Below are 11,072 nucleotides of genomic sequence, written 5' to 3'. Positions count from 1 at the left end.
GTTTTCATACGGTGATCGTACTCGTGTTCCCACATTTCCACCACTTGGTATCCTTGCTGTTCTAACTTTAGGCGTCGCTGACAAGTGTCCTGGTACAAGTCTTCCATGGTTCGTTGCAAAAACTGATTTTTAGTGCCACGGTCAGGGTAACAGACGGGACATCCGTGAAATAAGCAACCGTTAAACTCGTACACGATCTTGGGGTTTTCTAAGTCCCAGCCATCGACCGAATACGTTCCGATGGTCTTTTCGCCCCCTCCGTTGCGGGCATGCTGAATCCACTTGTCTTCCTTGTCGCACAAGTAATGTAACCAACGTAGGGCTTTGACCGAGTATTGACGTTTGACAAAGTGGGCCGTTTGAGGACTGATGACAGCCACGGTGTTTTCAGGCATGAATCGTTGTCGATACACTAAGGAACACGCTTTGGCAATGGTGCAAGCTTCTTTCAAAGGATCGACCCCTCCGTGTTCCATGAACAGTTCTCGAAATTTTCCACAGCAACGCCGTAAAATGTCCACGTCGGAACGACAATACTTTAGCATTTCTTCCTGAAAGTCGAAAGGGTCCGAGGCGTGAATCTGGTACCAAGCGTAGAAAGCTTCTCGTTGTTCGGTACGCATGTTGTCGGGGTCGTAATAGTGAGCCTCTGGTAAATGGGGTAGAACGGCATGTTGATTGGCTTCCGTATTGAAAAAGTGTGGAAAGTACCCTTTAGCCATTTCTGTCATTCCAAACGTTTTAGGCATTCGACTCAAAGGCATGGCCAAATAGCTCATCGAATCTTTAAACTGTACTTGTCCCACTTGCATGAAAATGATTTTGGCTCCGTTCAAAGTCACTTTAGGACGCTCGGTGCCTTGTTCCGTATAGTATCTGAGAAGAAACTGTCCATCGTATCCGGAGAAATTGTGAGCCATCACCGTGGCATGACGATGACAATCTCCGTAACGTTCGATGTCCTCTTGGCTCCACGTCTTGTCGATGGGGTCTAAGACCCATTGGGCAAAATCGGCTAACGTGTTTGGTCCCCGAAAGATTTTTTCACGCCCTCCGGGTATCTTGCTGCAGTGAGGGCAATGACTGAAGATAGGTTCTTGAATGCACTTCTCGCACGCTCGATGAGCCACGCAGAAATTAGGAATGTGAATGCCAGTCTCTTGCATGCATTCGAAATCGAAAAAGATGAAATTGCCTTTCTTCTTGTGACCGTCCTCTTTCTCTGATGGGGGTTGGTATTTTTGCACGTAACATTCGTGTTCCAAGTCCACGATGTGGTGACAAATGTGACATTTTTTCTTTCCTGAACATACGTGTGCCTTGGTATTATTGGTACGTATGCCTTGTCCACACGTAGGGCACAATCTCAGGAGTTGACAAGCGCATTTCTTCTGTGAACCTTGCGTCTTCAAATGTTGTTGGTAACAGGTAGGGCTGACAAACGTTCGCAGACAAGTGGAACAAGGCACTGGTTCTTCGCTCAGACAGGGTGGAGAGGCCAAACATCCTGAGCATTTCCATCCACAATGTTTGTGTTGCTCTCGATTATTATAACCATAGTCACATTTCTCACAGTAATAACCGTATCCCAGGAATCCGGTGATACTGGTAATGGTATCGAAATGGTCATCGTGATGATAAACATGAATGTATTTTCCGTCCTTAAAATCTTGGCCTCGAAACAATAGAGGCCCGCGCATTTCTTGAGGGTGCACTTTCAAGGTGTATCGTGGAGCTAGGACATCTTGCAATTTTTGCATCTCAGGAATGCCGCAGGGTGTGTCTTTGGGCAGTCCGGCTTGTTGTAACAGGAGTTCTGCTTCGTTTCGTTGTTTGGCTCGGTCGGAACGTTGAATAGTGTCCCAGGTTCTTTTCCATTCTACCGTGTCGTTCTTGTTGGCATAGGTTCGTCCCACCACGATGGCACGGGCTAAACACATCTGGTCATGAGGGTTGTTAATTCGGACGAGACTCGTTTTGGTGTTGCGAAGGTCGTCCACCAATAACATCTTTTTGCGTCCTGTCCCTTGAGGAGGAGAGACGTGGGTCATGTCCAGTGTGGCTTTACCATCGGTGATGTCAAACTGATCATTAGATTGTTGTACGTGTTGAATCTTGTCCATGACTTTGGAAGCAGTCAATTCTGCAGGGGTGCTAAACTCGATCCAAACAGGGGATTTCAAACCGTCGTGTTGTATGGAAAGTCTCAAGCGATCGTCTTCTTTGGGTTGACATTGTCGCTTGAGTGCAGTGAGCAAAGAATCCCACACCTCGGTGATGAACACTTCTGCTTTCTCTAACGGCACTTCAGCCTTGAAATCTTTAAACTTCACCGTGTATTTGTAAGCCGTGGTTCTAAATTTTCTAGAGGAGCGCTTTTCCGTCTCTCGAATGGAATAGTACTTTTCAGGGTTAACTAAGGGTGGTGAACTTGGTTTAGAGGGTTCGGATTCTGGTTCACTCATGTCCTCTTCAAAATCACTGGCATGAATTTGTGCCAAGATTTCAGCCCTGGTACGAGGCGATAGATCACGTTTCTGCCTCTTACTTTCTTCTTCTTTCTTCTCGAATGAATGGGATCGTTTCATCTTGAAAGCAAAAAGTCAAATGACTCAAGTTCAAACACCATAAACTACTTTATAGTCATAGCAGACCAGCGTATATAAAAGGGTGTGTGTCTTGTCCTTTCACTATTCATTTCACTCTCAAGCCGAGCACAACGATGGAAGAGACTAACCAGATGGAACGTTTCGTCAGAGCTTTGCGAGGGGTCATTAGAAAATTCTCTTCAGACCAGCCTACGGACTACTCTCCTTCCTTTAGAGATAAAAGTCAAGATACTTGCTATATCTGTCAGAAGAAAGGGCATTGGTCTTCAGAGTGTCCAGACCGTCAAAAAAGAAAAAAAACAGGGGATAAAAAAGACAAAAGTCAAGATACCTGTTATTATTGTAAAGAAAAAGGACATTGGTCTCCAGATTGCCCAAAAAAGAAACAAGAGGAGTCAGAAGAAAAGAGGAATTCTTCAGAAGAAGAGAGGGATTCTTCAGAGGAAGAGAGGGATTCTTCTGAGGAAGAAAGAAGACAGGTGAAGAAAAAGAAACAGGAGAAAAAAAGAAGAAGGGAAGAAAGCGAGGAGGAAGAAGAAGAGGAAAAGAGTGTGACGGTGAAGAAATTCAAAAAACAGAGAGACTAAACAAGGAGAAAAGAAGAAGTCAATGAACTTTTTATTAAAGTGTTGTGTTGTGAATTGGATTGTAAAAAAAATGGAGAAAAGAATAAATGAATGATATAAGGTAAGAGTCTTTGAGTTTTGATTTTAAAATAAGAAGCTACACTCACGCACTCATACACAGACACGTACTATAAGGGTAAAATGGGTGAGTTATTTTTTTGAGTTATTGGCAAATTGAAATTGTATTTCTTTTCGAGAAATGTGGGTGGCCCTGAAAAGGGCCTTTTTTCTTTATGGTGCAGGGGTGAGTTTAAGCAATCAATTTTAACTGCCTTAAGCCTTTGCCACGGCCAAGGCCTACTTCTGGACTGCGTAATGATGATAATGATTGGGTTGAAATCACTAAGGGTGGTACGGTAGGCTTAGTCACAGGGTTGACATGTTTGGCTCGGGAAGGTCGTATTCTCTTCGGTCGTGATAAAGAAGTCTGATACATTTGTTTCAGACTTCTTAACTCCGCTAAAATGTCCAACAGTACCGTGACCGTTTGATTTTCACCCTCTTGTTTCTTTGCTGCTACTTCTTCTTGCTGTTGTTTTTTTCTTATCTCTTCTTCTTGCTGTTGCTGTTGCTGTAGGAGAAAAGCCTGTTCCGCTTCCTTTTGTCGTTGTATAAATTTCTCCAATTCTTCTTTCTGTCTCTGTCTAAAATTCTCTACTTGCGGTAATGAAGAAGGTAACGAAGGTTCCGGAACAAATTCTTGCGAGGAGAGAAAATCCACAAAATCCCAATTCACCTCTTCTGAAAGTAAGTCCGGGTTCCCTTGGGCGGTCTCCCCTGCTGGTGCACCCCACTGGATCGTTTTCTGAGTTTCCGTCATGTTGAATCACTATCGCATAGATTGACTGCACACAAGCGCTAGCGAATCTATATTGACTACGTGACGTCACAGACTGCTCTCTTCGGATTGGATGCGGGCTGACTGAATTCTGTAACGCGTGTTAGGATTGGTGAATGAACTCAATCCGTTTCAATCCTTCCTGTCCCTATAAATAAGCGCCGTTCACTGCATTGATTCACCTATTCTCGGAGCCTCAACATGTGGACAGACGTTGAATCTTCAACCCTTGTGTCAACAATGATGTTCAGGACGGACATGCTCATGTATGTCCGATCCAAGTGGACCGTTGTCCACAGGACCAACAGCAGCCTGTGGATAAGAAGAGTCTATATAGAGAGACAAGGTTGCCTCAAGAGGACTCTGATGTATGGCCCTGCTGTAAGACGAAGTTTGAGGAAAAGAAGATGTCGCAAATGCCCTCTATGTTAAGGGCATATTAACATAAACCAAAGGCCCTTTTTAGGGCCAGCCATATTTCTCGAAAAGAGATAGTCTTTGAATTGCCTACCCCTTTTTTAAAAAAATTTAAAAAAAAAAAAAATCCCATGTTAAATTCCCCTTGTCCGTAGATTGTCCCACGATTTATTGCCATGTTAAATTCCCCTTGTCCGTAGATTGTCCCACGATTTTTCGCCATGTTAAATTTCCATTGTCCGTAGATTGTCCCAAGGGGTTCTGTAATGCTAATTCCCATTGTCCGTAGGGTATCCCCTTTCACTACTCTTGATGTATGACAATTATATAATCCCAACTATTCTTGAATGAATTCACAGTAATTACAACATAGTGATATAGTCCAAGAAGTATTAATGAGCACTTTGTAGTAACAATGCATAATGTAAATAAATAAATTAAATCCTTGCCACTGAAACAACTAAACTGATTCCACTAAAGTCAGATGTTAACATAGAAATGAGTAATTCTGCAGTAAGCAAAATTTATGTAAAAAGCTAAGATACAATAAGAGAACCAGGATGAGGGTCATTTTCTCATCAATTTCGTAAACAACTTGCTTCTAGAATATTCTTAATTTCAAAGTAAAGTTAGACCTGGAAACTCAACATCTGTAAATATGTTTACCTCCAATTAATAATTATCTTAATATATGATCTAAAATCATACAGAAATATTAGCTGTGTAATGTGTTGTTCAAATATATATAAAAAAACGTGAGTAGCCAGGTAGGCCCTGAGCTGTTACTGTTTACTGTTAGTAATTGCGTTATTTCTAAAATAAATAAAGTTATATATTTCAATTCAGAGGTGACTGAGCTGCTTTGAAATAGCTAACTGTTAAAGTAAGAATGCAAAATTAACGATATTAAATTATTACATTATATAATTTGATTTGTATACATAAATTATAGGCTACTGCATTTGTATGGGGGAAAAAAGAACTAGTTGTTCTTTATTAGCCATACTGCACGACGTTAGAAGTACAGTATAAAACTGAAAAAAACGAGTTTGCATTTTCCAGTACAAACATAGTACCCTTTTTATTATATACTCATTTTGCATTTCTTCTTAAGGCTGACTAATAAAAAAAAAACAACACACTATAAGAAACATAGTACATGCAATTGAACTTCTGCTTGATTCTAATGTAAATACAGAAGCTTTGTGAACACACAATCACAGTATTCATTCGCTGATTTTCTGCTAAATCATCCACACAGTAAACCTTAATATCTCTTCTTTTAAATGGATGAAATAGTTTCTTTTGATTATCCACAGACACATCTAATAAATCAAAAGCTCCGGCCTTCGCTGTATGTGCGTAAATTGTTTGTTTAGAGTAAAAGGTTGTTTCTAACACGCCGAACTATTTTAAGATACGTGTAGTACAGTATGGAGAAATACTGCACGATTCTGACAATGCAAAGTTAATTGAGGAAAAAAAGAGCATATCTCACGTAACATCTGGGTTTTGTTGCCTTGACTTGCTGAACATATCTGGGAGTTATGAGAAATATAATATTTAAAATAATTGTAAAAAGCACATCTAATTCTAAGACAAAACATATTTAATAGACGATATGGTATAAATCAGCTCGTAATTTTGTCTGAATTAACATAGTCCAAATCAGCCTGCACCGCAGGTTATAACAGTTTTGTACTATCCAGATGACATTTATAATCAGGGATGCTCCGCTATAGAATAGGAGAGCTTTACAACGCAAGAACAATAACATGGCGGCCTCCTTATACACGTGAACTTTATGAAATTATCTTCCTCAAAAGGAATGTCTTTATTTAAGATTTCAAGGTAGTTTTGGAAGGATATTTTAATGTTCGCATAACAAATATCGAATCTGCAAGTTGCAAGCTAAAAAGTGTGTTAACGTGGTCATATAGGCGCATTTACTCATCTTAAACACTACATAGCTTATAGTCTCACTCTACATCCCCTTTTGTTTGTACCCCCCTACCGATTTCAAAAACGAGAAAGTTTAATGTGATAAAAAGTGCACAGAACTAAGTCAATTTAATCATTGATTTATAATTTCTAACCTGACTGTGACCAGAATGGCACTAATGTTAGCATCCCCTGCACCATTTCATGCTTAACGGACTTGCCATACTAACACGGCGCCATATTAAGTACACTGTAGGCTAGTTTATTTCCATCAGACAACATAATGATGTAGTTCATCCTGTTCGGTAGCTGCTGAATAATTGCGTAAATTACATAACGTTGAGAATTTGGAATTATATGCCTCTGCATATATGAACATAGAAATTAAACCGCTTGTTATATCCACTTGAAAAGCAAATTTGTAGCTGTCATTATTTTCCTTTGCTTGATTCGATATTGTAAATATCGGAAGCAGACGACTTATGTATGTACATCTGTAGTCATGATACACCTCTTTGCTGAAAATGGACTTGTCCAGAAACTGGAAATGGATTCGAGCATGTCCGTCTATTGCATGAAGACTGAAAACTTCCGTTAAGCATGAAACGTGCATAAGATGAAGGTGTTAGGGCCACTCTACTCAGAGTCAGGTTAGAAACTATAAATCAATGAATGAATTGACTAAGTTCCTTGCACTTTTTATCACATTAAAGGTTTCCATTATTTAATTCGGTAGGGGGTTACAAACTAACGGGTTTGTATTATCAGACTATAGTCCTACACTTAAGATCTCGACGCTGATATTTATGTTGCGTGCGTCAGGGTCTTACTGCCTAACTAATGGCGCAGTGTAGCATGTTTTGATGTCGACTATCATTGTAACGAAAGTAACTTTTCAGGAATATCTCACACAACTGGCAGCTAAAATAATGATGCTTTTCTACAAGGTGAAGAAACAATGTTTTAGTCAAACTTTACTTACTCTAATGTATTTTCTCTAAAAAATTTGAATTCTCACAGAAGAAATGGACCTGTTTTCAAGTTTCGTTGTCCTACATTTCATTTGGCTGGAAAGCAATGAAATCCAAAAATGCCGAAATCGGGTTAAGTTGAAATATTATTCTTTAATGAAATGAATAAAAGTATATTTTGCCTATTGGAACTGTAAGCAACATTTCGTTTTGTTCAAGAAACATATCCCCACATGAAACTACTTGAACATCGGCATACCTCGACTACCGTCGCATTTCAACAAATTTAAATGTATGTCAGACCGCTCCGGTGGCCTAGTGGTTAGAGCGTCCACCTCGGATGCGGGAGGTTGTGGATTTGATTCCCGGCTGAGTCATACCAAAGACTTAACAAAAATGGTACTAACAGCTGCCTCGCTTGGCACTCAGCATTAAGCGGTTAGTGTTAGGACCGGTCGGCCTGGTGTCAGGATAATGTGACTGGGTGGGACATCATGCTACATGTCTGCAGCATGATGCCCCAGTGCTAGACATCACTATAAACTGCCACACTGCAGACATCATAGCGATATGACTGAAAAATTGTTAAAGCTACATTAAAAATCCAGATCACAAACACAAACACAAATGTATGTCAACGGAACATGAAAATACGTCCATTTGCTGGTGTCAGATTTTGATTCCACCAGGATAAAAACAGCGCAGTAAGTATATTAATTACATATCAATTTGTGGAAGAGTGTTGATATGGGCTGCCAAGTGTGTGAGATATTCCAGAAACTTTGATTACTTGTTCAAATGTCAACTGACATCAGAACACGCTATACAAGCACGTTATTTGGGTAGTAAGACATAGCACTAAAACAAAAATAACATGTGCTATGTCTTACATTCTAGGACTATACATAGCTGTGCTCAAGGTAGTTCTGCATGTAAGACCTAGACACTGATATTTATGTTTTGGGTGTCAAGGTCTTACTGCCCAAAAAACGGCAATATGTAGCGTTGTTCCAATGTTGTTTAACTTAAGAACGACAAGTCAAATTTTCATGAATATCTCACACTTGGCAGCCCATATTGTCGTTTTTCTACAAATTAAAGGTATGTTTTATTCAGACTTTGTTTACTCTGATGACTTTTTCCTACTAAATTCAAATTCCCACACAAGCAAATGAACATGTTTTGAAGTTCTGTTGGCCTACATTTCAATTGGCTGGAATGCGATGGAAGCTGGGACTACTGAAAACAGTTAAAAGGATGATTAGAATCTTGAACAAAACAAAGCTATCTAAACACCTTCAATATTAATATATTTGTATTCATTTTGTTAAAGAAGTATACTTCAACTTAACTCGATTTTGGCATTCCTGGCTTCCATCTCATTCCAGCCCACTGAAATGTAGTCCCACAAAACTTGAAAATAGGTCCATTTATTTTGTGAGAGTTTGAATTTATTAGAGAAAAGACATCAGAGTAAGTAAAGTATGACTTAAAGATTGTGACTTTACTTTTTTGAAAAGAGTTATTATTGGATGCCAGTTGTGTGAGATATTCCTGAAAATTTGACTTTCGCCATGATGTTAGTCAACATCAAAACACGCAACACAGCACCATTATTTAGGCAGTAAGACATAGATGCCCAATACATAAATATCAGTGTGTAGGACTATGCTCAAATCATTTTGAAATATGTGTTTTTAATGACTATTAACTTTTCTGGGTCTTACTGGGGTCTCCTTATTACATATTTATATCCCCCCTCCCCCGTAAACTCTGATATAATACGTGAGGAGGTGATTAAAAATTGAAATCAAAATAGCATGATACACAGGGGCTCATATCATTGCTGACAATTTAACTGTTAGTCATACATATAGTATAAAATTATACAAGGGAGGACACTTCTCTCCTTTCTTGCGTGACCTATTTAAGAACCAATGCTGGTATTTCAAGCTACATTTCGTATAGCATAATAAATTTGGTACTGATGTTTAGCTCAATCATTCAACTTTTTATGCCTATCCCAAGTTTGGTATATACTCAGATCTTTAAGAATGCCAGACCATTTTCCCACACTGCTGCTCAACATGGCCATGTCACAGTTTGAAATTGCCAACCCAAGCATTTTTTTTTGCCCATGGTAAAGAAATAAATAAATCACATGAAATATATATAATGTTTAAAAGAAACTCCACTCACCTGTGCAATAAGAAACACACATGGTGGGGGGCTTACTGCCAGTCCACAGTGCTCAGTAATTATCATCTGAATGCTTTGTGAGACAACTAGGGTGCAGATTACTCAGTCATCAAGAATAAACAGACTTAGGTAAAACTAATTTAGCATTTAATTTTAGAACAAAAATTAATTATCTAAGAACAGTAAAGGTGCCAGCATAATATTGTTGGCATATACATTAAACATGTACCTGGTAAACGATGCCATATAATCGAAATGGTTAGAAACAACTTTTCCCTCTCTCATTAGGCTTACTGACAGTGGATAGCTATTAATAAATGCATGTTATGCCATGCTTAGATTGTAATTGTTTTTATGGAACATGTCCCTTATTTTATTTTAGCTTGTGTTATATCTATCATTTGGATATTATATGGTCATATATTTAAATAGGCCGATATCTTTTTAAAGACGTGTTCAGTTTTACCGTCATGAGGATTTTATAACATTTGTTCAGCTCTTTTTGCATACGAAAGTGCTAAGTTAATGGCTGTTGAACTTACCAGCATTTCAGTCAGTCCCGGACAACTATATTGTAAATTAACTGCAAATTTGACTTTTTTTTCAGTAGATGCCTTTTGTTTTTACAAACTTATCATGCCCAGAATGTCACGTCTTAAACAATAATCTTGTGGTTGAATCACATTATACGTTGTCTTTGCTTCTGTTGTGGAGTGATACCTGACACCCAATAGAAATATAGATTCCATATCCTCACAAGACAAGATTAGCACTTATGATCCCAATATAGGAAAAAATCCAAAGCTCCTGCATACTATTTTCATTCATTGTTGACATCTAATATTAACAGCCAAAGAGTGAGATTCATTTTTTTACTCCATTTTCTCCACCATTTACACGTACCAAACTTGACCTTGAAAAAGGAAGAAACACAATGATTTTGGGGTTGATAGGTAAAGATAAAGGTCACTGAATGATAGAAGAAATATGTTTTCTACAAAATAGCACTTGTTCTGTGTCACAGACCAGAACCAAACTTTACGGAAAAATGTAATTGATTCTGGATAAAGGTTCATAGGTCAAGGTCATAATCAACCCTTGAAAATCCCACTCGCAAGCTTGCAATTTGTGAGTGGAAAAATGCAATTTGCGAGCTCAGAAATAACAAGTAGGCTATTATACAGCAATTTTAAAAAAAAATAGTGATCTTCTATCTACTTTTAAAATATTTTATTTATTTACTGGCAATCAATTTAACATGCGTTTTCAACTTAGACTCAAGTTGCGATTGCTGAAAACATAGAATTAGTAATACAATAATAATGTACTTATATATCTTCAATGCCTGTCATTCTTGAGCAAGAGGCATGCATAGAGGCATGTTCGGTACATAACATACCCACCCCTTTTGGCATATGGTTTACTGCGCATCTATACTGAAGTAACTCAGCAATATTCAGATCAGTTCCGA

The 11,072-nt window shown here is 38.7% G+C and overlaps 1 protein-coding gene across 1 annotated transcript in view; it reads left to right on the top strand.

The window, feature by feature from the left end:
* Positions 1-6,246: 6,246 nt before the first annotated feature.
* Positions 6,247-11,072, top strand: part of LOC149785515 (ATP-dependent RNA helicase DDX51-like) — an 87,989-nt gene continuing 83,163 nt past the window's right edge. Inside the window, exon 1 of the mRNA XM_089979314.1 lies at positions 6,247-6,341. Coding sequence (XP_089835440.1) covers positions 6,295-6,341 — 47 coding nt within the window. The 5' untranslated portion in view covers positions 6,247-6,294. The remainder of the gene's footprint in view (positions 6,342-11,072) is intronic.

This window comes from Sinohyriopsis cumingii, chromosome 13, assembly GCF_028554795.1.
Source record: "Sinohyriopsis cumingii isolate HCF-2022 chromosome 13, ASM2855479v2, whole genome shotgun sequence".
NCBI lineage: Eukaryota > Metazoa > Mollusca > Bivalvia > Unionida > Unionidae > Sinohyriopsis > Sinohyriopsis cumingii.
The sequence above is the reverse complement of the archived record's forward strand: the minus strand, read 5'-3'. Positions and strand labels throughout refer to the sequence as shown.